The 27,646-nt window shown below is 42.8% G+C and overlaps 1 protein-coding gene across 1 annotated transcript in view; it reads left to right on the top strand.

The window, feature by feature from the left end:
• Positions 1-27,646, top strand: part of znf106a (zinc finger protein 106a) — a 94,092-nt gene that overhangs the window by 7,738 nt on the left and 58,708 nt on the right. The window contains exons 2-4 of the mRNA XM_043698332.2: positions 12,497-12,581; positions 18,357-18,418; positions 23,216-23,416. Of these exons, the coding sequence (XP_043554267.2) occupies positions 12,528-12,581; positions 18,357-18,418; positions 23,216-23,416 (317 nt within the window). The 5' untranslated portion in view covers positions 12,497-12,527. The remainder of the gene's footprint in view (positions 1-12,496; positions 12,582-18,356; positions 18,419-23,215; positions 23,417-27,646) is intronic.

The raw sequence follows: 27,646 nt of genomic DNA, 5'->3' as shown, positions 1-27,646 counted from the left end.
AATTGAATGGTAGGGCAGACTCAGTGTGCCGATTGGCCTAATTCTGCTCTTGCATCTTGTAGTCTTTTATCCTTTGTAATAAAGGCTATCATTCCATTTGCTTTCCAAGTAATGTACATTGACTTCTTGTGATTCATGAACTAGAACACCCGATCCCTCTATTCTGCAGCGTTCTGGAGTAAGACTATAAGAAATAGGAAAAAGAGTAGGCTGTTTGATCCATTGAATGTCTGTGCCATTGAAAGGATCCTCACCCTTCTGTGTCTGCACATTGAAGTAATATTCTTTTCTGATCTTCCTGTTAAAGTACTCAGTCTCATATTTTCCCCCATTTCACGACTGGCAATTTTTAGCTGACTCATTAATCCTGTTCCTTTGAAGACTCTATCCTCCTCAAGCTTGCTTTCCTGCCTACCTTTGTATCATTGATAAATTTAGCTGCATGGTATTTGTCATTTCATCAAGTTATTATTATGTACTGATTGCTGTCACAATTCACTAATTTTAATTTGACCATTTTTCCTGACTGTCTGTTCCTTGTTAGCCAGTCTGCAAAAAATCACTCCCAACACCACATCCTCTTAATTTGCAGTTAGCTATTTTTTTGTGGCAGCTTATTGGATACCTTTTGGAAACCCAAATACGCTACACTATAGGTTTGCCTTTCTCCATGTGCTTACATCTTCAAAGAAATTTTACAAATTTGTCAAATTTTGGGTAGTATGGTGGCTTAGTAGTTAGCATTGCTGCCTCAGCACCGGGGACCTGAGTTCAATTTTAGCCTTGGATGACTGTGTATGTGGAGTTTGCATGTTCTCTCTGAATCTGAGTGGGTTTCTGCTGGGTTCTCCAATTTGCTCCCACAGTTCAAAGGTGCGCAGGTTATATGGATTGGCATGCTAAATTACCTCGTAGTGTCCGGGGATGTGTAGGCTAGGTGGATTAGCCATGGAAATGTGAGGTTACGGGGATAGGGTGGGATTCGGGTCTGGGTGGGATGCTCTTCGGTGCAGATTCAATGGGCCAAACGGCCTCTTTCCAAACTTCAGGGATTCTATAATTCTATAAACATTATTTTCCTTTCACTAAACCATTTTGTTTCTGCCTGATTTTCTTTTTGTCATTTTCCTGCTAGTACTTCCTCAATGGACTCTAGCATTTGGCACGGTGGCACAGTGGTTAGCACTGCTGCCTAACAGCGCCTGAGACCCGGGTTCAATTCCCGCCTCAGGCGACTGACTGTATGGAGTTTGCACGTTCTCCCCGTGTCTGCGTGGGTTTCCTCCGGGTGCTCCGGTTTCCTCCCACAGTCCAAAAGATGTGCAGGGTCAGGTGAATTGGCCATGCTAAATTGCCCGTAGTGTTATGTAAGGGGTAAATGTAGGGGTATGGGTGGGTTTCGCTTCGGCGGGTCGGTGTGGACTTGTTGGGCCGAAGGGCCTGTTTCCACGCTGTAATCTAATCTAATCTAATTTCTCCAGTGGCAGAATTCTCACTAACTGACCTATATTTTCCTGCTTTCCATCTCCCTCCTTTCTTGAAAAGTTGTGTTACATTTGTGATTTTCTAATGTGGTGGGACCTTACAGAATCTAGAGAATTTTAAATGTTCACACCTTATGTATCCACTATCCCTATAGTCACTTGGTTTTGCACCATAGGTCCAGTAGACTTGTCAGCCTTTAGTCCCATTTAGTATTTCTTTGGTACTTTTTCTCCAGTCTTGATTATTTTAAGTTCCTCCCTTCCTCTGATTCCCCCACCTTTCTACAATTCTCGGGATCCTTTTAGTGTCTTCCATTGTGAAGATGGACAATTTATTTATTTCAAGTCTCTGCCATTTTCAACCTTTCCATTATTAATTCACAGTTTTGCTGCAAAGTGACCTGAGCTACTGTTTCCTTTTTCTGTTCTTGTAGAAGTTCTTAGAATTTTTGCTAGTTTTCTCTCTTAGTCCAATTTCTTCCTTTTAATTTTTTTTCAGTCATTCTTTGGTTTATAGATAAACTTCCCAATCTTCTGGGCTATCTTTGCAGTTTTATACATTTTTAAAATTTCAATTCGATACCATCCTTAAATTCATTAGTTACCCACAGATGGTACAAACTTCTTGTATAGTCTTTCGTGTATTCAGTGGAATATAGTTTTGAGATTTGCGAAATATCACATTAAATGTCTGATTCTGTTTCGCTATGGTCTTACCTTTTAACTTATTTTTCTATCCCTCTTTAGTAAACTCTGTTTTCAACATTTGAATTTAAAAATGCAATTTTCCAATCCACGTTTCTTGCCCTGAAATGAATGTTGAAATTCTGCAATTTTGCTATCTCTTTTATCTTGAAGAACCTTTACTATGAAGTCATTAATTGTACCCCATTGCACACTACAAGTGTAATACAGCCTGATCCCGTGTTGGTCAGAACTTATTGATAAGAAACTATTCTGAGCAAACAGACAGGTGCACATGCACACACAGGCAGACAGACAAATACACAAGCACAGTTTTTGTGCACACAGGCTACAACAATACTAAACCTGTTGGGCATTTGAAGAGATCATGCTCCTATATTTCTATTTTCTGAATCCCCATGACTGCACCTCCTATAGCCAGATCTTCCTGTCCCTCACCACCGACCGAATGTGAAGCCTCCAGCCCAACGGTTCTGAGTGCTTCCTTGTCTGAAGAGACCAAGCAATATTTACCATCTTAATACATTGTTATAGTTAGTCTCCTTTTCATCAACACTCAGCCAAGTTCAAGTTGCAGTCTTACCACAGGTGCCATGATTCACATTGGTGTATTCAGCACCCATATTCTTCAGTTGCAACCTCTCTCTTAACTCCAATGACCAGGCCTAATGTTTCCTAATTTGGCATCACCTTTAGCCCATGTGAACCTTTTCTGAACTGTGCATTTGTCCCTTTGCAGGGAAACTGCAGCCATACATATTATATTAGGTGTTATTTCACCAAAGCTTCCAAAAATGCCCATATCCCTCTGTACTGTTAAAGTAACTATTCCAAATGGCTCAGAGAATCCCTGATGGATTTGACCTGTAGCCTCTCTTGGTTCGTCCTGGAGATCATACTCTGTGGTAGCCAGATAGTTTTGTTTAAATTATTACCTTTATTAACCAATGGCATCAATATTACACTATAACATAGATACGTACAAGCCAGGCTTGAACTAAGGTTCTAAAATCTTTAGCAGAGTAGTAGCACCAGCTCTTACCCCTAAGAGCTCTCTCTTTATTGCTACAAAACAAGCTGTCTTTATGCAGAATTTTGTTCAAAAATTACAGAAACGCATGGGTCCTTAATCAGATAAGCAGCAATAAAATGGCAAAAGTTTACAGAGGAAGAGAAACTCATTGAAGCGTCTGTGGACACTTGACTAATTAAGCTACATGCACATCAAAGTGGGAAACCTTGATCCAGCCAAGCCCCAAATGGAAGCTCCTTGGATGCTGCCTGAACTGCTGTGCTCTTCCAGCACCACTAATCCAGAATCTGGTTTCCAGCATCTGCAGTCATTGCTTTTACCAACTTCCTTACTATGTCTGTTTTTCCCTAGCCTGTAAGGGTTATGAGACATTCACATTCCAACACAGCCAAAATGAGGGAACTGAACTTCATAAATTCAAATCTGCTCAGTGTGGTATACATGAAAATGTATCAGGATTGTTCGATTATGTGCATATTCCATCCAGCTTATTACATTACAGGTCTTTTTTTTCTATTGAGTATGAGTTTTGTTAAGAGTCTTTGATATAAACGGAAATTTCATTATCCGATACCCTATTGTGAAATATGCGCGCCTCCAGCCTCCGGTGTGAGAAGCAAGTACTGCTACACATTCCACAAGTGAACAAATGTTATCACTTTATTTACACTGATCCATAGACAGTAAGAACAGGTGTCCCCAATTCTTCTGAACAAATGCCCCCCCACCCCATGATCAAGCACTTTCTCGCATTCTCAGCAGCAAATGTGTCACATCTCACACTACGTTTTCTCAGTACTGCAGTCTCTCTTCATTCAAGTATTCTGTCTTTCTGTTCCTGCCACAATTGAAGACATCTTGTTTCCTAACTTTCACTTGATCTACCATTTTTTGCCCATTGATTAGCCTATATATATATATTCCTTGACGTTTTGTATCCTCCCCAGGACTTAATTTCCTACCTATCTTTGTAATATTAGCAAATTTACCTCCAAGTGAGGTGAGACACATGGTTCCTGAATTAGACCAACCCTTTAAAAGCTTTCTAGTACTTTTGTACTTGTGAGCTTGATTTTATTAATTTTCTACATAAGAACTTCATTTTATGTATAGTCCTTTACTTGTTTACAGTTTCCCTTTATCACTCACCCATTTTCAATTTAACAAGGGATTTAATTAAATAGTTAAAAAGGAATGTGCAAGTGGTAGTTGGAATGGGAGAGAAATGGATTGTAGTTTGAATTTCAGTTGAAGAGCTGAAAAATGATTAGAATTATCTCTCCTTGTACTATCAAATTTGTGGTATTGAAGCATTAAGAATGCAAAGTTGGCACAGGAACAGTTTAAAAAGGTAAACCAAATCTCTTTAGAAGTCTGTGTGAGGGGCTATCTGGTGATGCAAACTCGATTGTCTTGCTTACCATAAACGATAGCCTACTGATATTTATTGCAATTGCCTTGTGCTTGGAATAAGGCACCCGATGGTCAGTAGAGTCTAACCACCAGCATCAGTGGCACTGCTGGGTGAGGAGAAAAGGTGTGAGAGGAAAGGATACGCATGTAATCTGTCTAGTGCTTGGAGGTTATCTGGCTGAAGTAACAGGATATCCTGGTACAGGCAGGCATGGGTTGAGTGTTATTGATAATGTTGACTTCATTGGGTTTCACATGCACGATAGTTTTACGATGATATTGTGAAACTTGCAATCTGCTGTCTCTTCAGGAATAAATTAGTGAATGGACATCTTACTGGGGCAAGCTGTGCTCTGCTGAATCAAGGTCCATGAGAATTGCAGTGTTTTCTCGTGGTTGCACAGAATACATCACAGTACTGAGTAGTCGATGATTACATTATTTTTCCATTATTAGTGCTGTTATTATAGCAGAAATAGCAGGGCATTCAGGAAAGAAAATGCAATCAACATGAGTCAGCATTATTTTGTGAAAGGGGAAGTGTTTTTGACAAATGTGCCAGCCCTCTTTAGGGATATAACAAGCAAAGTGATAAAGAGGAGCTGATAGACATAGGCCATGTGGATTTCCAAAGCATGTGCCCCATAAAAGGTTATTGCACAAGTTGGGAACTCATTGTATTAGGAGTAGTGTATCAGCATTGACCGAGGATCAGTTAACACATAGAACACTAAGAGCTGGGATTAATGAGTCTTTTTTCAGGTTGGTAAGATATAGCTAGTGAAGTGCCATAAGGATCAGTCTTATGGCCTCAATTATTTACTATTTATACTAATGACTTGGAGGATGGTGCAGAATGTAATGTATCCAAATTTGTTGATGATACAAAAATAGGTGGCAGGGCACGCTGTGATGACATAAGGTATCTGTTAGGGATATAGATAGGTTGAGTGAGTGGACAAATGGAAGACTGAGTTCGGTCTAAGAAAGTGAGAGGTCATGGTAGGAAGTATCAAAAGGCCGACTGTCTGAGCAGAGGAAGCAGCAACAGAGTGAAGGAGAGCGTTGCTTGGGGTGAACAGCAGCTGCAGCAGGATAAGTACCTGAGAAGCAAAATTAGAGTTGAACAGCAGCAGGATAAATACCTGAGAAGTGACGTCAGTCAGAGCAAACCTGGATGTGAACAGTGGCACCAGGATAAATACCTGGGGAGTGGGGTCAGTTAGAGTGAATCATTGGGATGTCTTCTGGAACAGGTAAGGCCTGTGCAAGGAGGATGGGTAGTACCTAAACTGGATTGGGACCAGTATCCTGGCAGGGAGGTTTGCTAATGCTACTCGTGAAGGTATAAAGTAGTGTGGCAGGAAACAGAGCAGTAAGCAAGATCAGCAAGTGAAATGTCCAAGGAAAAGTCTTACACTAAGGCCAGTAAGATAGAAAGAACAGATAGGGAAAGGTTACTGAACATAGAGGGACTGGTAGTCTGAAGTGTATTTGTTTTAATGGAAGGAGTATGATAAATAAGGCAGATAAACTTAGAGCTTCGATTAACATATGAAGCTATGATATAGCTATTACAGAGACTTGGTTGAGAGAGAGGCAAGACTGGCAGCCTAACATTCTGGGATTTAGGTATGATAGAGAAGGATGTAAAAGTGGAGGAGTTGCATTACTGATAATGGAGAATATCATAGCTGTGCTAAGGGAGTACACCTGGAGTGCACATCTAACAAGGGCGTATGAGTAGGGCTCAGGAATAGGAAGGGTGCAATCATTTTACTACAGATTATACTACAGACCTTCCAGCAGTCGGCTGGCAATAGATATGTGGACAGATGATGGAAAAAATCTGAAGACAAAAGGGTTGTTGTGGTGGGTGATTTTAATTTCCTCTATATTGACTAGGACTCCCTTAATGTCAGGGGCTTGAATGAGGGTGGGAATTTGTTAGTTGTGTTCAGGATGGTTTAGGGGAGGTTGTGCTAAAGTACTTCTCTACATCCTGACTATTGATGCACACTACTTGTCGTTATACTCTCACCCACACTTTGTCTATTGACATTAGAATAGTTACAGTAGAGGAAAAAGGTCATCAATCCATTAAGTCTGTGTCACTCTCTGTAAGATTAATTTAACATGTTGCATTCTCCTATCCTTTCCCTGTTTGTCCTACAAACATTTTCTCTTCAGGTACAATTCCCTTTTGAAAGTTGCAATTCATTCTGCCTCCAGCATACTTTTAGCAGGGTATTAAAGACCTAGACTACTCACTGTGTTAAAGTTTTTCTTGTGTCAACTTTGGTCTCTTTGCCAGTTACTGTCCTCTGGTTCTGACCCTCCTGACAAAATGAGCAGATTCTTTCTACATCCTATCTAGCCCCATCATGATTCTGAACATCCCTTTCAGATCTCTTCAAGGCCTTCTCTTTAATAAAAGTCTATCCGACCACAAGCTCTTGTCCCTGTGACCATTCTTATAAATATTTTCTGCACTGTCTCTAAAGCCATCACTTTAAATGCTCAGAATTGGGCACAATATTCTAATTGCAAACAAACAATTTTGACAAGGTTTCTCATAAGTTCTTTGGTTTTGTACTCTGTAGCCCTATTTATAAAGCCAAGTGTCCTGTACACTTTATCTCTCTCAAACTATACTGCTATCTTCAGTGACTTGTGCACATAAACCAGGGGCTCAAGGCCCTCAATCAATTTGTTTTAAGGTTTAATTTTACAGAGGGCCTAATGTTAATGTAAAAACAAAATCTGCCCTATTACATAGCCCATAAAACTGAGATTCCAATTCAAATAAGATAAAACAGGTACTTTGATATCTTCTGAACCAGTATTTTTAATAAACCAAAATATTTAAATAGCAACCACCTTCACAATGGCATAATTTATATTGAAACTTCCTTTTTCGACCCAAATATTAGTACAACCTTAATTTCAGTGTTTCTCTTTTGCTTGCGTCCTCTCGATGAAATTACAGTTATAAAAAGGGAAAAGCCTTGCAGCGGACCACACGGCGCCGCAGTGCATGCCACTCCCTAACCCCAGAAGAAAGACTTGCCGAGTCGAGTCCACAGTCCAGCAACTGAGACTCTCTCAACAAAAACCCAGACAAAGCTTCCATGGTAGTTAATTTACTTTACTGTCGGGATCTGGGCGGACTGGCTCCATTTTCTCCCCCTTTTCCGGGTGACACCATGTTGTCCTAAAAGAGGAGGTGTGTAGGATAAAGGCGATAACTTTAAGAAGAACTAAATTTTGTTGAGATGGTTTTTCTTTGAAGTTCTGGGTTTCTAACTTTTTTTTGCTCCGGGGCTTCAGACCTCATGTCTGTAGTTTCCACACTCACTTCAGGGTCCTGACCTTCCCGTGGGGGATCTCCCCTCTTAAGAACCGGTCTAAGGCAGGGTCATAGAGACAGACGCCAGTTATTTTTTTACATTATGCACTGGAACCTCAAACTTCACCACAAGGTGACTCCAACTTCCTTTTTATAGGGGGCTTTAACCTTTTCCCAGGCGATTTTAACCTCCGAATTCCCAGTAACGTATGATTCTGAAAGCGAACATGTGGCGTGCAAGTGCATAACAGAGATTCCATCACCACAGAGTCCTAGGGGATGAGGGGTCGACTGAGTGGAAGGTTAAGGAGAGAGATCAAGGTAAATCTTGCCTTGTAGGCCCACCCGTCTCATGCAGCCGGCACTCAGATGATCACTTATTCAGTCTATTTGGAAGCTCCGTATATGTTGGAATCCCACCACTGCCACCGAATTTTAGGTTCTTTTTCTCCTGATGTCCTCAGTGGTTAGCACTGCTGCCTCACAGCACCAGCGTCCCAGGTTCGATTCCAGCCTCTGGTGACTGTGTGGAGTTTGCACATTCTCCCCGTGTCTGCGTGGGTTTCCTCCGGTGCTCCGGTTTCCTCCCACAGTCCAAAGATGTGCAGGTCAGGTGAATTGGCCATGCTAAATTGCCCATAGTGTTAGGCGCATTAGTGAGAGGGAAATGGGACTGGGTGACTTACCCTTCGGAGGGTCGGTGTGGACTTGTTGGGCCGAAGGGCCTGTTCCCGCACTGTAGGGAATCTAATCTAATTCTAAACCTGGGAGTTCTTTGTAAAGTGTAGCAAGCAGTAAAGAAGGCAAATAGTACGTTAGTCTTTGTAGCAAGAGGATTCAAGTCCAGGAGCAGGGATGTCTTGCTGCATGATACAAGGCCATGATGAGACCATGGAGTATTGTATACAGTTTTGGTCATCTTATGCGAGGAAGGTTGTTGCTGCCAACAAGGGAGTGTAGCAAAAGTTTTTCAGATTTGATTCCTGGGGTTGCAAGACTGACATATGAGGAGAGGTTGAATCTATTCAGAATATATTTACTGAAGTTCAGAAGAATAAAGTGGGAATCATAGAAACTGCTAGAATTCTAACAGGACTAGACAGTAGATACAGGAAGGATGTTCATGAAAGTGGAGGGAGTCCAGGACCAAGTCTAAGGATTTGAGGTAAACCATTTAGGATTGAGATGAGAAATTTCTTCTTTTAAGGTTTGGTGAGCCTGTGGAATTCTCTACCACAGGAAACAGTCAAGGCCAAAACATTATGTGCTTTCAAGAAGAGGTTAAATAGAACACTTGGGGCTAAAGGGATCAAAGAATATGGGGTAAAAGTAGGAGCAGGCTGGATGATCAGCCATGATCATAATGAATGGCAGAGCAGACTCGGAGGGCCATATGGCCTATTCATGCTCCTGTTTCTGTGATTTAAGCTAACTTAGGCAGCTAGTAAGATACTTTTATTGTTTTTGCAGAGAGTTCCAAATGATGATGTGTGTATTTATTATAAATCTACTGGATCCCAGCTTCAGGAATCTCCCAGAAGTGGTCTGGAAGCTTTAGTGAACAAAGGGTGTTAGCCAGTCATAATTTATGTGGTGCTGAAAGAGGTTTGGATCCTGCAAAGATAATTTGAGCAATTTAGTGTTAAACATTACAGAGGTAAATGGTGCTATGTGCCAGACAGGGGAGATAGATGCCTTGAAATAGCAGTGGTCTGTAGCATAAAGTGGGGATTGGTATATAAGGGAACTGTTCAGATTCCTAGGGGCTATTGGGTCCAGTGCTGGGACAGAAGCTACCTCTGTGGCTGAATTGTGGCAAGTGAGATGGTTTTAGACTCATGGGTGACTGGGACTTGTGCTGAGGCAGAAATACAAGAGTAGGCCATTCCACCAACACACACTGGACAATTACACCTCATTACAGATCTGTACCTTAACTCCACTTTTAACTGCATTCCAATTGTAAGGCTCATTGATGATTATGAAGCACTCGCCATTTCTCTGGCTGAATCCAACTCGAGGTTTGTTGCTACTCTGGACAGGAGTTTGCTCAATCAGTGATAATGTGGTTGCAATAGGAATAGTGTGTAGATTGCAGCATAGTATCTCTCTATTTCTACTTAAATATCACCTTCCCTCTTCTGCAACTTCTAGCACTAGACAAAGAATTTCTGAGAATAGAATGGCAGTGTAAATGGAAGGAAGTCACCAAGTTTTCTACCAGCATGTAAATCCTAAACAGGCAGTAGGAGATCCAATGGGACTGAGGGGAGTTTTATGTCTAGATGCACAGGACAAGCCTAGGAAACTTGATGAGTACTTTCTACCGGTATTTGTTTTGTATTAAGGAGGAAGATGCTATTAGTGGAAGTGGAGATGTTGGAGCTAATAGGTAAATTGATAGGCAGGATGTACTGGGAAGGCTGGATATGCTTGACATGGCTGTGGTTAGAGTGGATAAGGTCCAGGTGGCTTGCCTCCCAGGTTTCTAAAGAAAGTATGAGTGGTGATAGTGGAAGGCTTGCTGTAACCTTCCAACCTTCCTCAGATATGGGGGAAATGCCAGACGATGGGAATGTGACAAATGTGATGCTCCTGTTCTAGAAAGGATGTGAGGGCATAAAAATGCTGTTTAACATCAGTGATGAGTATGGTTTCATTTAAAAAAAACAAGGAAAATGAGTCACTTGGATTGGTTCCTGGTAATGAAGCAGAGTCAGGGCAGATCGTACTCAAATAACTACATTTTTTAAATTAAGTAACAGAAAGTTGCTGAAAGTTGCTACCATGAGATCACAAGTGAGGCTTCCTTTTAAGGAGGCGGCATGATGGCTCAGTTGGTGGGGGGGCGGCATGGTGGCTCAGTGGTTAGCACTGCAGCCTCACAGGGCCGGGGATCCGGGTTTGATTCCAGCCTAGGGAGACTGTCTGCATATTCTGCCTGTGTCTGTGTGGGTTTCCTCCAGGTGCTCCAGTTTCCTCACAGAATCCAAAGATGTGCAAAGTCATGTGAATTGGCCATGCCAAATTACCCATAATGTTAGGTGCATTAGTCAGAAGGAAATAGGTCTGGGTGGGTTATTCTTCGGAGGGTCGGTGCACACTTGTTGGGCCAAATGACCTGTTTCAGCGTAAATCATATCTTTCAATAAAATTGTCAAAAATGCCCTTTTTCAGAAGCCCAGCTTAAAGGATGCCACCATGTTCTTATACCTGGTTCAGTTGCTGCTCAGTAGTAACCCATAGGCTGTTGGTGTAATTGTGTGGAGCCCTTTATGGTCATGTAATTCAATGAAATCTATGGTACAGAAAGTGTTCATTGAGTCCATTGTAACTGAGCCATCCTGATCTCAGTGGCCTAAAGCACTTTTTAAAAATGTGAACTGTGCTTGTTTGGCCAGGATTCAATACCCTTGAGAAGGTGGTGGGGAGCTGCATTCCTGAACTTCCACAGTCCATTTGATGCACATAGACCACTATTAAGGAGGAAGTTACAGGATTTTGACTAAGTGACAGTAAAGGAATAGCAATATAGTTCCAAGTCAGGATACTGAGAAGCTTGCAGATAATGTCATTCGGTGTATCTTCTGATCTTATCCTTCTTGATGGTAGAGGCCATTGCTTTGGGAGGTGCTGTCTAAGGAGCCAATGCAGTTCCCATGAACAGTCAGTGCAGTATTTGTCAAATGTTCCTATTGTTGTAATATAGGGAGATGTGACATGCAATTTGAAAATAGCAAGGATAATATGTATTCATGATTTATCTCTAGTTGAGGGATAAATATTGACTACAACACAGTGGTGATGCCTCACTTTTTGAATCTCAAGCAAATCTTGTTTTAAAGTCTGCTCTGTAAGGCTACATTTGTGGTAGTGCACCGCTCCCTCTGTACTACCCTGAAGTGTAAAATGAGTTGTGTGCAAGTCTTTGGAGTGTGAATTAGAGAAAGACTGTTCGGTTTACACTCTTTGAAAGTGCTGATCAATTTAGTCCCACATTTCAGCCTTTTCCCTATATCCCTGCAATTTACTCCTTCGTAAGTCAATATCCTGTTGCCTTTTGAAAGTTACTTTGGAATCTGGGTTTTTCTTTCAGACAACATTTTTCAGATCTTAATGCTCATCAAGCAGATGTCTCTGATCCAGAATGCATTTTTACAGCCCAATATTTAGTTAAAGAGTAACACAGTCTGAGAACAATGACATCCATCTCCATTTAGTGTATTGATGACACTGATCCTGCACATACCACCATATGCATTCTGTTGGCCTTAGACAGGTAGTACCCTTAAAACAATAGGCTCAATTATCAATTAATAAGCTCCATAAAGTTATATGAAAAGCCTGAATGAACAAAACAGTTTCCAAAGTGAAACACCTTTTCCAAAGAAATTTGACTTTGTTGTTCCAAAAGAAATATTATCATTCTTCAATAAGTGGTTGGGATTGATCTTAGTAGCAGCGTGAGCATAAACTCTGTTTCCTTTGACTTATTTCTGTCATGTGTTTCAGGTTTGAACTGACTGCTGTCAAATTCTTCACAATGGGAAAAGAAAGGAAGTGTATTTTGTGTCACATCACTTACAACTCAAAAACGGTAAGTATCAGTTTTTTTATTCACACATGGGATGTAGGCGTCTCTGGCTGGCCAGCATTTATTGACCATATCTAGTTGTCCTTGAGAAGGTGGTGGTGAGCTGCCTCCTTGAATTGCTGTACGTTGACCCACAATGTCCTTGGGGAGGGAATTCCAAGATTTTGACCCAACAATCATGAAAGAACAGTGATGTATTTCCAAGTCAGGATGCTGAGTGGCTTGGAGTGGAACTTGCAGGTGCTGGTGTTCCCATGCAACTGCTGCCCTTGTCATTGTAGATGGAAATGGTTACGGGTTTGGAAAGTGCTGTCGAAGGAGCTATGGTGAGTTTATGCATTGCATCTTGTAGGTAGTACACACTGCTGCTACTGAGCATCGATGGGGGAGGGAGTGGATGTCTCTGAATGTAGAGTTGATCAAGACAGCTGCTTTGTCCTGGATGGTGTCAAACTTCTTGATGTTGGAAGTGCACCCATCCAGACGAGTGCAGACTATTCCATAACATTCCTGATCTGTGCCTTATAGATGGATCACAGGGTTAGGGGAATCAAGAGCTGAGTTACTTGCTGTACTATTTTCAGTTTCTGACCAGCTGTTGTAGCCACTGTGTTTATATGATGAATCCAGTTGAGTTTCTAGTCAGTGGTGTTAATAGTGGTGGGTTCAATGATGGTAATACCATTGAATGTCAAGGAGCAATGGTTAGATTGTCTCTTACTGAAGATGGAGGTTGGACCTGGATAAGCACTTCAGGTCAGGCAGCATCCAAGGAGCAAGAGAGTCGAAGTTTTGAGCATCAGCCCTTCATCAGAAATGTGAAGGGGGCAGAGGGTTGAGAGATAAATATGGAGATGGGGAGGGGCTGAGAGTGGCAGGTAGGTGGGAAATAATTGTGTTAGATCAGTGGGGAGGGTGGAGCGAGTAGGTAGGAAGGAAGATGGACAGGAAGGTCAGGTCAAGCGTGTGGTGCCAGATTGGATCTGAGATGAGGTGCGGGAAGGGGAGATTTGGAAACTAGTGAAGTTAATGTTGATGCCATCTGGTTGGAGGGTCCTGAGGTGGGTTGGGTTTGATTTGGCGGTGGAGGAGGCCTAGGAATTGTATGTACTTGAGAGAGTTGAAGTCATTGGCCACAGGGCAGTGGGGTGTGTGTGTGTCCCAGAGATGTGTCCTAAACAGCTCCGTAAATCGGCGTCCTGTCTCCCAAGGGTAGAGGAGACCATACTGAAAGCAACGGACACAGTAGATGAGGTGGGTGGATTTGCAGGAAAACCTCCGCCGGATTTGAAATGATCCTTTCGGGCCTTGGGAGGAGGTGAGGGAGGAGATGTGGTTGCAGGTTTTACACCTCTTGTGGTGGCAGGGGAAGGTACCAGTTGTGGAGGGGGGGACATTGGTGGACGGGGCATGGACCGAACAAGGGAGTTGCATAAGGAATGGTCTCTGCAGGAAGCAGATAGGTCTGGGGAGGAAAATATATCTTTGGTGGTGAGGTCTGACTGAAGGTGGTCGAAATGGCGGAGGATAATGCACTGTATCTGGAGATTTGTGAGGACCGGGGGTTCTATCCTTGTTGCAGTTGGAGAGGTGGAGGTGCAGAAAGTGGAGGAGACGAGCTGGAGGGCATTGTTGATCATGTGGGAAGAGAAATTGTGGTCCTTGAAATAAGAGAACATCTGGGTTGTCCTGGAGTGGAATTGGTCCTCCTGGAGCGGAAGTGGAGGAATTGGGGGTAAGGGATCGCATTTTTACAGGAGGGGGACTGTGAGGAGGTGTAGTCAAGGTAGCTGTGGGAATAGGTGAATTTGAAATAGATGTCAGTATCGAGTCAGTTGCCAGAGATGGAGACTGAGAAGTCCAGGAAGGGGAGGGAGGTGTCAGAGATGGCCCATGTGAACTTGAGATCAAGGTGGAAGGTGTTGGTGAACTGTTCAATTTCCTCGTGGGAGCATGATGTGAGGCCAATACAGTTATTAGTGTAGTGGAAGAAAAGGTGGGGGTTGGTGCCTTTGTAACTGCAGAAGATGGACTGTTCCACATATCCTACGAAGAGACAGGCATAGCTAGGCCCCATGAGAATGCCCACATAGGATGTCGGAGGATTCAAAGGAGAAGTTGCTGAGGGTGAGGACCAGTTCTGCCAATGGAATGAGAATTTCGGTGGGAAAGAGAGAAACCAAGGGCTTGTAAACTTTCGTCATGGGTGATGGACGAGTATAAGGATTGGATGTCCGTGGTGAAGATGAAATGTGCGTTCTGCAGAGACCATTCCCTCGATGACTCCCTTGTTAGGTCCACTGCCCCCTCTCCACCAACCCACCCTCCACACCTGGCACCTTTCCTTGCCACCACAAGAAGTGTAAAACCTGTGCCCACACGTTCCCCCTTACTCTGTCCAAGGCCCTAAATGATCATTTCAGATCTGCCGGAGATTTCCCTACACATCCACCCTCATCAACTGTGCCTGTTGCTCTCAGTGTGGTCTCTTCTACATAAGGGAGACAGAACGCCAACAGATCAGTGCACATCTCTGGGACGGATGCACCAACCAACCTCACTGCCCTATGGCCAACCACTTCAACTCCCCCTCTCACTCCCCAAGGACATGCAAGTCATAGGCCACTTCACCTCCAAATGAAACCTACCCCCTAACTGGAGAAAGAATGCCTCATTTTCCACCTCAGGGCCCTCCAACTACACAGCATCAACATCGACTTCACCAGTTTCTAAATCCTGCCCCCCTTCCACCTCATCCCAGATCTAACCCTCCAACTCGGCACCGCCCTCTTGAACTTCCTACCTGTCCATCTTCCTTCTCACCACTCCACTCCACCCTGCCCACTGACCTACCACCCACCTGCATCTATCTATTGCTTTCCCATCTTCCCACCTACCAGCGCCACCCCCAATCCCCTATTTATCTCTCAGCCCCCTTCCCTGCTGCACATTCCTGATGAAGGGCTTATGCCCAAAATGTCAACCCTACTGCTTCTTGGATGCTGCCTGACCCGTTATGCTTTTCCAGCTCCACTCTTTTGGACTCTGACTCTCCAGCATCGTCTGTCCTATTTCCTCTTTGTGAAGATGGTCATTGCCTGATATTTGTGTGGCACACCTGTTACTTGTCAGCACAAACCAGGATATTGTTCAGATCTTGATACATTTGAGCATGGACTGCTCCAGTATCTGAGGAGTCACGAATGGTGCTGAACATTGTACAGTCATCGACCAACAATGCCACTTTTGACCTTATGATGGAGGGAAGGTCATTGATGAAGCAGCTGAAGATGATTGAGGAACCCTTGCTGAAATGTCCTGGAGCTGTGATGACTGAACCAACAACCAAAGCCATCTTCCTAGTGCCTGGTATGACTCTAACCAGTGGACAGTTTGCCCCTGATACCCATTGATTTCAGTTTTGTTAGAGCTCCTTGAGGTAAATGCAGCCTTGATGTCAAGGGCTGTCAGTTTTACCTCACCTCTGGAATTCAGCTCTTTTGTCCATGTTTGAATCAAGGTTGCAATGAGGTCAGTTGCTGAGTGGGCCTGTCAGAACCAAAACTGGTCATCACTGAGCAGGTGCTGCCTTCCATTATGTCACTGCTGATGACACCTTCCATTACATCACTGATCATCGAGAGTAGACTGTGATAGGGTGCTGACTGGCTTGGTTGAACTTCTGCTTTTAGTGTTTAACACATACATATGCAATTTTCAACATAGTTAGGTAAATGCCAGTTTTGTAACTATATTGGAGCAGCTTAGCTAGGGGAGTGGCAGGTTCTCGAGCACAAGTCTTCAGTACTATTGCCAGAATGTTGTCAGGGCCCATAGTCTTTGCAGTATCCAGTGCCCCCAACTGTTCGTTAATATCATGTGGAATGAATCAAGCTGGCTGAATACTGGTATCTGTGATGCTGGGACCAGTAGAGGAGGCCGAGATGAATCATCCACTCAGCATTTCCGGCTGAAGATTGCTGCGAATGCTTCAGCCTCATCTTTTAAACTGATTGTGCTCGGCCCTTCCATTATTGAGGATGAATATATTTGTGAAGCCGCCTCCTCCAGTCAGTTGTTTAATTGTCCACCACCATGCAGGACAGGATGTGGCAGGACTGCAGAGCTTAGGTCTGATTCATTGGTTGTAGATTGCTTAGCTCTGCATGTCACTTGCTGCTTAATGTTGTTTGGTGTGCATACACTCCTGTTTGGTAGCTCCACCTTTATGCATGCACGGTGCTGCTGCTGCAGTTAATCTTTGTCCAGTCACTCCTACTTATCATTAGTAGAACAATCACAACTGCTAGTTTACCTCAGTAATTTTTAAGTTAGGACAGTCACATTGGTGAAAGACGTTCAACCAAGAAGGTCAGTGGAAGCAGCTCTGAAATGATACAATTAGTTGGACAAAGTACATAAATGGGTGGAATAGTGCCAGATGGGATTTAACGTACATCAGAAGTACACTATGGCACTTCAAAGTGTAATGTGTCCAATATATCTGACTAATACAGAGTATCGATCAAAAAGCATTGGGATGTTGGCATTATAAACCAGAGTAGTACAGTGCAAGTTGTAGGAAATTATGAGGAACCTATTTTAGTGTGTTAATCACTCTGTGACTTGTTCAAGTGCAAGATAGAATTTGGAGAAGAGCTGTGAAGCTAATTTCTGCTCGAGAGTCTGGATTGTGTTGGTTTTTTACAAAATCTGAGAGAAAAAATAATCTTCTAGAAGAGGCAAAGAAGACAAATGGCATAGAAAGCATACATCTGGAAAATATTTAAACCAAACCGGAATGGGTTAATGTGGGGGCAGCCCTGATTGCTCTGAGCCTAGAATACCAAGGTTGTAGACATATATTCCTTGAAGAAACTAGTTTTCCCAAAACATTGTTGCCACTATTGAAATTTAAAACATTCACAAGTCAAGATAATGAAAGGAAAGTTGAACTCTGAAATGATTAATTCTGACTTATTCATATCAGAAACAAACTTGTGTGAAGGTAAAAACTCAAATTATTCACAAAACAAAATTTAAATGATGGAAATGTATGGTTTTGAAATGGATAAGCTTGAATGGTCTGACATACACGCATGTATGTGTGTGTTTACTTTGTGATGTCCTGAAGCTACTTGGGAAGCATGCTTCCAGATTGCCAACTGAAAAGCCAGTCTATGAGCAGAGCAGCGGCATCAATTGCTTCCGGAAATATTTTGAATTGGATTGGAAGTATTTCAGGAAGAGGGCTTGCCACGACCTTCTGAATGGCAACTTGATATGGGCAGTAAATGTTGATGGCACTCTGATCATTAAAATTCAAGTTAAAATCAAAGTATGGTGGACTATTCTCGCCTTTTGCTCTTGCTTCCTATGTTTTACATTTGCCCTCCTAAAATTACTGAATACAACTTGATAGGCATTGTGCAGCCTTCATCTGGAGGTCTGTTCTTCATTTGGATCTGTAGTCCTTGAATATCAGCAGGATAGTGGCTGTGGAGAGGATTGGGTATCAGAGCTAATTCCTGATTGGTCCCAACGCTGTCCAGTGAGGAGTAGTCAATAATGAGAAAAAGGCAGGGAGTATTACTGATATTTTTCCCTTCCACCTTTCCTAGCCCAATTGTAGTGATCCCACCTGAGAGCTGAGGTCAGGGCATCATTTGGGCAATCAAAAGCAATGCATAAACAACTTCTTCCAACATTGGATTGGTTCATAATTGATAAATGAATTGAGAAAGAAGGGTAGAAATGACATGTACGTGTTTGTTACAGGAGATGGATGAACACATGAGGAGCATGCTGCACCACCGGGAGCTCGAGAATTTGAAAGGAAGGTAAGAATTACAGCTTTTTGTGTCAACCCCTTTGTATTGTTGTCCCCACAATAGATCAAGAGTTGAAAAGTGTGGAAAATGGGAGAAGAAATGATGTTACTTCAAGGCAAGAGGGAAATGTGTTCACCAGTTTAGGATACCTAAGATTTACTAGAATGCTTCAATAGGTAACCTGTGTGTGTCCTGAATCATAGCTCAGTGCTATCTCACTCTCTGTGAGCCAGAAGCTGTGGATTTGACTTACTATTTCAGAGCCTGCAGTACATTATTTGAGGAAGTCAATGTTGGAGATACCATATTTAATCTAATTTCCTTTCCTTGTTAAATCAGCCTCAGGTAATTGCAGTAGAAGGAGATGGAATGAGAGAAGGATTGGATAATCTACTTCTCAATTGATCAATATTGTTCAAGAGACTAAAGAGAACACTATTGCCTTGTTTCAATACTGATACAAGAGCTATTTCATTCATTTGAGAAGGCTAGTAGTGGTATCTCAGTTTCATTCATCCCGTTTTCCTATCAATCATTTCTTTGAGCTTTTATCCACTTCCCTTTAGAATGTTGTTTGAAGCTGCTTTCACTGTATTTTCAGGTAGGACATCCCAGACCATCATAACGTGTTTTAAAACAAGACTTTACTCCCATCGCTTCAGTTTAGTTTGGCCGGTAACCTTAAGATGCCTCATTTGAGTGCAACAGTAGCTTAGTTAAGAGCTGAATTGACAGCCAACTTTATGGAATCAAGTGTTTGGATTGGGGCTTGAAATCTCTCTAAAAGTGAGTGTGCTGATTGTTGATGATTGCAATTCTGGCACAGGTGCCATGGCCTTAGTAGGTGTTCCTCAATACAAATCGTATGTTTCTATTAGTTGCAGGCTTCAATGACTGCACAGGCATGAAACCCTTCTGTTGCCTGGTTTGCCAATGATACCTTTCCTCTCCATTTCTGTGGTATGTTGCCATAGCTTTCTGGCTCTCTTCCTGAAGTGGACCAATAATGATGGAAGTCCAGACAATAAATATTAGCAAGATATTCAACTGTCTGGGGCATCACAAAGTTAAAAATCGCATAGCACCAAGTTATAGTCCAACAAGTTTATTTGGAAGTATAAACTTTTGGACCGCTGCTCCTTTTTCAGGAAGCAGCACTCCGAAAGCTTGTACTTCCAAATAAACCTGTTGGACTATAACCTGGTGTTGTGTGATTTTTAACTTTGTCCACCCCAGTGCAACATCAACACCTTCACATCATGGGGCATCACAGACCTGCCTAGTCCTTGTCATTGTGTGCACCTCACATAGGCATAAATGAGCAGGAACCTTGGTGATTTTTCTTTCCCTAATCCAAAGGTGTTGAGGTCAGTTGTGAGCACCTTCACTGAGGGCAGTTGCTGCCACACAAGGCAGCAGTTAAACTTTGGTCTTTCTGGTCTATAGCACGCTTAGCTAGAATAATACCTACTGAGGTGTGAAGGATTAATGGAAATGGAATTTAAGGTGAGTTTAATATTGAGTGGAGATGGCATAATGTAAAATATCTCTCAATGTTGGATGTAGTATGACGTCATGGATAGAGAATTAGCTCATGAGCAGGAAACCGTGAGTACAGATAAAGGATTCTTTTTCAATTTGGCGACCTGTAACCAGTAATGTTTCACAGAGTTTGGACCGCAACTGTTTACAATATATATTTATGACTTGAAGGAAGGAAGTAAATGTACTGTAGCCAAATTTGCAGATGAGACAAAAATAGGTGGAAAGGCAGATTGAGAGACGGATACAAACAGAAATTACAGAAAAATATTCATAGCTATACAGCATGGAAACAGATCCTACGGTCCAACTCGCCTATGCCAACCAGACATCCCAATCTGACCTTGTCCCACTATCCAGCATTTGGCCCATATTCCTTTAAACCTTTACTATTCGTATACCGATCTAAATGCCTTTTAAATGTCATAATTGTACCACTGTACACCACTTTCTCTGGCAGCTTATTGCATACGTGCACCACCCTCTGTGTGAAAAAGTTACCTCTCAGGTTCTTTTTAAATCTTTCCAGTCTCACCTTAAAACTGTGTCCCCTAGTTTTGGACTCTCCCACCCTATGAAAAAGGCCTTTGCTATTCACCTTATCCATGCCACTCATGATTTAATAAATCTCTGAGGTCATCCCTCGGCTTCCGATGCTCCAGGGGGTAAAAAAAAAAAGCCCATGCTGCTCAGCCTCTCCTTATAACTTAAACCCTCCGGCAACATCCTTGTAAATCTTTTCTGCACCCTCTCAAGTTTAACAACGCCTTTCCTATAGATGGGCGACTAGAATTGGCTTCACCAATGCCATCCCAACTGTTATGTCAATGTTATGACCAATGAAGGCAAGTGTACTAAACACCTTCTTTACTACACTGTCTATCTGCAACTTCATTTTCAAAGAGCTACACATCTGCAACCCTAGCTGTCCTTGTTCAGCAACATTTCCCAGGACCCTATCATTAACTGACATGAGCTGAAAATGTGTTGCTGGAAAAGTGCAGCAGGTCAGGCAGCATCCAAGGAACAGGAGAATCGACGTTTCGGGCATAAGCCCTTCTTCAGGAATGAACAGTATTGTTTAAATGGAGGAAAAACTGCAGAAAGCTGTGGCACAAAAGGACTTGGGGGGATTTGTGGATGAAACATAAAGCTAGCGCACAGGTGCAGCAGGTTATCAGGAAGGCTGATGGACTTTTGGCTATTTTCTAAGGGGGTCAGAGTATAAGAGTAGGGAAGTCAGACTTATACAGCATGAAATCAGATCCTTCGGTCTAACCAGTCCATGCTGACCATTCCAAAACTAAACTAGTCCAACCTGCTTGCTCTTGGACCATATCCCTCCAAACCTTTCCTATTCATGAACTTATCCAAATGTTTTTTGAAAGTTGTAACTGTACCTGTATCTACTACTTTCTCTGGCAGTTCATTCCACACACAAACCAGTATACAATAAAAAGTTGCCCTTCATGTCCTTTATAAATCTTTCTACTCTCAAAAAATATGTCCCCTAATTTTGAACTGTCCAACCCTAGGGAAAAGACCCTCGTCATCATCTGTGCTCTTCATACTTTTTTAAACCTCAACATGGTCACCCCTCAACCTCCTCCATTCCAGTAAAAAATGTCATGCTATTCCAGTCCATTTTCAACTCTCAAATACTTCAGAATTGTTTTTATGTCTAAAAGCAAAGTTCCCTTCAGTCAATAAGGAGTTAACTTCTCTACTAACAAATGTTTACAATGAAAGATAGAGATTTACATCATCTAAGAGTTCAAAACCCCCAAAAACCTCTGTAATGTGTCTACAAAGAAATCACTTTTCCCGATGACTCTGCATACAGCATTCAATTCTAACTGCACCTTTATCCACCTGGGTACCACTCACAGCCAAGTCAGAACTGTACAAGGTGCTGGTGAGACCATATCTGGAGCATTATGAGCAGTTTTGGTTCCGTTATTTAAGGAAGGAGGCATTTTAAAGAAGGTTCACAAGAATGAACCATCCTATAGAGGGATTGTCTTAGAAACAAAGGTTGAACAGGTTGGGATTCTGCACTTTGGATTTTTAAGGTGCTTGAACGGATGTTTCCCTTATGGGAGAGTCTAGGACCAGGGAGCACAGACTCAGAATAAAGCAGCACCATATTAAGACTTAGATGAGAAGGGATTTATTCTCTCACAGGGTTGTGACTCTTTGGAATTCCTTGCCACAGAGAGATGGGGGGAGGCAGAGTCCTTCTGTCGATTTAAGGCTGAGATAGATTCTTGATCATTAGAGGAGTCAAGGGTTATGGGGAAAATGCAGGAAAGTGGACATGGATGTCAAATCAGCTGTGATTGACAGAGGAGGCTCGAGGGGCCGAATGGCCTACTCCTGTTCCTATTTCCAATGATTTCTTCTAGGTTTGGCACAGAAGGTAGAGCTTGGCACTGAGGTAAGGCATAGCACAGAGATCCGGGAGATGGTCTGCAGGAGACCAGTGCAAAAATTGTGGAGTAAGGTGAAAAGCCTAGCTGTGTGATATGGAAGTGTTTAGATTTTCCTACTCTTCTGATTTGTTAGCCATCGGGGTGGTTGAAAATCCCAAGTACAGTGCCATTGGCGGAGGAATATAATGTCTCCCGAAGGCAGCAAAAACACATTGTTCTAATGAAGGAAACACCGAGGGTGCAGCAGATGTGAACAACAACTGTCATGCTTGGTGTCAGGTTGCACCAGCAAAAGAAAATGAAGCCTTTGGTGTCTCCAAATAAAGCAGTGTTTCATACAGCACATCCTGGCAGCTGTCATAATACACGCCCTTTCAGGATTTCAGGCATCTCTGCTATGCTGTGGCAGGCTGTAGTTACAGGCCTACCATTGGTAGCAGCTCCCTAAGGTTGGAATTAGCAGAGGCACAATTAAATAAGGAAACTGTTGCTAGGGCTGCCTCTCAACAGCTGACCTGACATTATGTGCCAGGCCTGCCTCCTCAGTACGTGCTTGAAGATCTGGGTGACTTTTGCTCTTCCTGTTCTCAGTCGGGGGAGTGCAGTAACCTTGGTGCAGGGGGAAGCAGCACAGTCATGGCCTGCCACCGCTACTGAAAATAAATGTTAAGTTAAAGGAGCCGGGGGATGGTGTAACCACCCCCCTGATACCCTGCACCTCTCTCCCCCACCCCCAAGAACCTGCACCTCTCTCCCCATGCTCTAACACTCCAACTTCTTCCACGATGCCTGTCGGTACAGTTCAGTCTCCACCATCTCCCTCTTTCGACAGGGACTGCAAACATGAATGCCGTGTCTGCAAGGTAACAGTGGTGGGCCTCTCAGCCTACGCCAAGCACATCTCCAGCCAGCTGCATAAAGAGAAAGTGGACACTCAGGGGAGAGAAGAGAACCAGAGAGATGATGGCAAAGATGAGGAGTACTTCGATAAGGAGCTTCTTCAGCTGATCCGGCAGCGAAAGGAAGTAAAAAGGTAAGCCTGCTTAAAAAGCTAAGGGTAAATATCTGAGGGTGGGATTGTCGATTGGAAAAGGATCTTGATGACTGGTATTAAGTTGCAGGGAAAGAAGTGTCTGACTGTACAGTCCCCTTAAGGATTTCTGAGACTATTTTAGGGACTGTTACTAAGTGAATTTCGGTAAATAGTCTGATGTTGATTTCATTGTCATTTTTGCATTTTTACTGATGTGGCCATAATTTGGGACAGGCTTCATCGGACGAGGCGTAACAGATTGTCCTCACTTGCCTATGATTATGATTAATGCAGTAATAATGAAGATATAATTAATGTAACAAGCTGCCAGTTAAAGTGAAGACTTGTGGGCATGTATTAATTCGTGCTGCCATTCCCTTTAGCTCAGACTTACTCCACTCTAGTTGGACTGTTCCTTTGTAAACAGTGCTTTAAATATCATCGCAGGGCACATTGATAGTTCAACATTGCAACTTGAGCCAAGGAAAGGTTTTGAAATGTGTCCTGTATGCTTTCTCCAAATTATTTACACAAAGATACAAACAATAATTGCTAAAGCACGAAACTAAAACAGAATTGCAGTACCTTAGCTGACTTAGTTATCCTGTTGAGGCTGGGGAAATTAGATCCTAGTCAGAGTACATTCTCAGAGAACACAGTCCATATTCAGCTCATCAATTCAGGCTTCTGGCAGAGGCTAAAGCCTTAGAAATTTTATTTCGGTGCTGCTTGAACATTAGAAATTTCACTCTGGATGACAATGGTAGGCAGTCTTCCTCAAAAGAAATCCGTTTATTGGGCCGGTGAGATAAGGCAAACAAGTAGCTGAATCAGACCATTTGACCTCCAATATCTTTTGTCATTTAGTAATATCATGGCTAATGTGATTGTAGCCTTATCTCCTCATTCCCATCTCCTTCTCCTTCCACGACTCCTCATCCCTGAGCTTGCCAAGACCACCTCTCCCTAAAATAGGTAATGTAGTGATATGAGGCCCTTCTGAACTTCACCTCTGTACTGAAATGAGGCACTGTGCTGTTACGAACAAACCAAATTATGAAAGGCCAAGGGGGATGCCAGGGTAAAGCATGAATGTGTGGATGTTGTATAAGGAGAGCCTAGTGCTGGAGATTTCACAGAATATTATTACTGAAATCCAGTCCTTTGAGGAGGAGGGTTACATATGTTTTTACAAAGAATGGTGTGCCACTATTCCATCAGGAAATTTCCATCATTTAATGCAGGTGATATTACCTGGGAATGTGGTCAGTCTGGTCTTTCAGGTAGGGTTCACAAGGAAAGCCTGTGTGTTTGCAAAAATTCAGCAGAGTGTTCTGGCATTACAGTTCCCTGGTTATATGCCTAGCTACTCATTTGTAAGGGTAAGGGTTTTAGGAGAATCTGCAGCAGAGAGGAAATAACTAGGTTAAGAACAAGAACAACATGGAATTATGCTGCACAGTTAGTGTAATAAAATGTGTTTAAAGTGCTTCACAGAATAAAATTTTGTTTAATAACACATCTGAATCACAAGGTATCCATACAGGTTATCAAACGCTTAGTAAAAGGATCACTTTCAAGGCAGAGAACACAGTGGAGTGGCTGAAGGATGGAATTTAAGAGTTTAAGACCTGGAGAGCTGAAGGCAACCAACCATGGTTGAACAATGAAGATTTAGGGTATGTGAGAATCCAAGAGGGAGCAGGTAGAAGGTTAGGGATGAAGAGAGATGAGGGATTTGACATTGAGGATGATTTTACAACTGAAGTGCTGCCAGACTTTGAACCATTGTGGATAGTGAGCACCAAGGTGATAGGTGAGTGGAATTTACTGAGAGGATATGAGCAGCAGACTTCTGATCATGTTTATCAGGGAGCAATGTGGAAAGTCATAGATTCGTACAATGCAGAAAAGGCCCTTTGGTGCATCGAGTTTATGCCAAGACATAACTACCTCTAAAAGTGCAGTCATCCCAATTTCTTGCACTTGCCCCACATCCTTGAATGTTTGAACTACTACTCCAAATATTTTTTAAAGGTTGTAAGGTTTCCAGCCCTCCACTACCTTCTGAGGCAGTGCATTCCAGATTCCCACCACCCACTGAGTGAAAAGGCTTTTCCCACAAATCCCCTCTGAATATCCTGCCCCATACTCTAAAACTATGCCCTCTGGTCAGAGTATTTGAGATGCTTTGATGCTCAGATTGTGGATGAGGGTGTTGACTTGCTCGCAGAGCTATTAATTTTGTTCACGAATGTTTCATCACCATTCTCGTTAATATCAGTGTGCCTCTGTGAAGTGTTGGGGTTCTGACCCACTTGCTTTTTATTTGATGAGTCCATTGGGGATGGTAGTGTCATTTCCGGTTTTGTTGCTGGTTCTGTTTCTTAGTGGTTGGTATATGGGGTCCAACTCTATACGTTTATTCATGGAGTTCCGGTTTAAGTGCCAAGCTTCTAGGAATTCCCGTGCATGTCACTGTTTGGCTCATCCTAGGATGGGTACGTTGTCCCAGTCGAATTGGTGTCCTTTATTATCCATGTATATGGATGCAAGCAATAGGTGATCATGTCTCTTAACGGCTAATTTCCTTCCTGTTTGCTTTATGTAGAGCTTTTGATAGTCTTTATATGGTATTTTGTATATAACGGTCCTGTTGGTTGTGGCTATGGGATCCTTTATACTTGTTAGTAGCTGTTGTAGTGTGGTAATTGATTTGTGGACTACCATGATACCCAGGGTTCAGAATAGTCTGGTGTCATTTCTGATATGTCCTTAATGTACAGTAGTGTGGCCAGTGTGTGGACATGTTGTGTTTTCCTGAAGTGGTCTGATGTGTAGATATCTGCTGACTGCGCTTTCTCAGTACCCATTGATTCTGAAGGCGTCGTGTAGGTATTCTTTTTCTGCTTTGCGTAGCTCCAGGGTGCTGTAGTGTGTTATGGCTTGCTTCAACAATGTTCTGATGCAGTACCGTTTGTGGGTGTTGGGATGGTTGCTGTTGTAAATGAGTACTTGGTCTATGTGGGTGGCCTTATGCCAGTAAGGATGGTATTGATGAGTTGATGGGCTTCCTTCACCTGTTCACGTTTGGTAATGACAAAGTTGTCACTTACATAACGGATTAACATTTTAGGCTGGATAGTGGGCAGTGCTGCCTGTTGTAGTCTTTGCATGACAGCTTCTGTTATTAGTCCTGATATCTGTGATCCCCATGGGTGTTCCGTTGATTTGTTTGTATACCTGGCTATTGAAGATGAAGTGGGTCGTGAGGCACAGATCCAGTCGTTTGAGGGTGCTGTCCTTGCTGATGGTGTTGGTGTTGAAGGTTGTCTGCATTCCTGGTCCTTTGAGTAGCAAGATTAGTGTTTCCTTGGGCAGGGGGATGTCTATGGCAGTGAATGGTGTTGTCATGTTGAAGGAGGCTATAATCTGGTCCTCATCTACACAAGCCAGGAGAAATTAACACGACATATTTCCAAAAAAATGAGGCCAGAGGGATCCAGCATACCCCATTTCTGTGAACTCCCCAAGGTAAACAAACCAGGCTCCCCCAACTCCAAAACCTCCTTAGATCCATAGTTTCATTTCCAGAACACTGACAGACAGGCAAGCCACAGGACTGCATCAAAAATGAAAACACCCAGTAGACAACTCAACTCACTCCACCTAAGAATTCACCGACTTCATCAAGGACACCAAAATAGGTGAGGATGAGATTATGGTCTCCTTTGACATGATAGCATTGTTCATCTCCATAGACATCCCCCTAGCCAAGGAAACACTAGCCTTGCTACTTGAAGGACGAAGAAATAAGGCAACCTACAACACCAACACCATCAGCAAAGACAGCACTCAAACTACTAGGTCTGTGCCTCATGATCCACTTCATCTTCAATGGCCAGATATACAGATAGATCAATGAAACACCAGGACTAATAACAGAAGCTGTCCTGCAAAGGCTAGGATGGAAAGCACTGCCATCCTAAACTGTGGATCCGCTATGTCGGTGATACCTTTGTCATTACCAAATGCGCACAGGTGTAAGAAACCCATCAACCCATATACAACCTCCTTACTGGCATAAAATTCATCAAGGAAGAAGAGAACAACCACCAACTCCCTTTCCTGGACGTAATGGTTGAACACAAGGCCAGTGGGAAGTTCCAGACCAGCGTATATAGGAAGGCCACCCACACAGACCAAGTACTTACTCACAACAGCAACCAT

The sequence above is a fragment of the Chiloscyllium plagiosum genome, unplaced genomic scaffold, assembly GCF_037043375.1.
Source record: "Chiloscyllium plagiosum isolate Xiang-an unplaced genomic scaffold, Cpla_swu_hap1 HiC_scaffold_8, whole genome shotgun sequence".
NCBI lineage: Eukaryota > Metazoa > Chordata > Chondrichthyes > Orectolobiformes > Hemiscylliidae > Chiloscyllium > Chiloscyllium plagiosum.
Note: the sequence above shows the minus strand (reverse complement) of the source record. Positions and strands in the feature narration are given on the sequence as shown.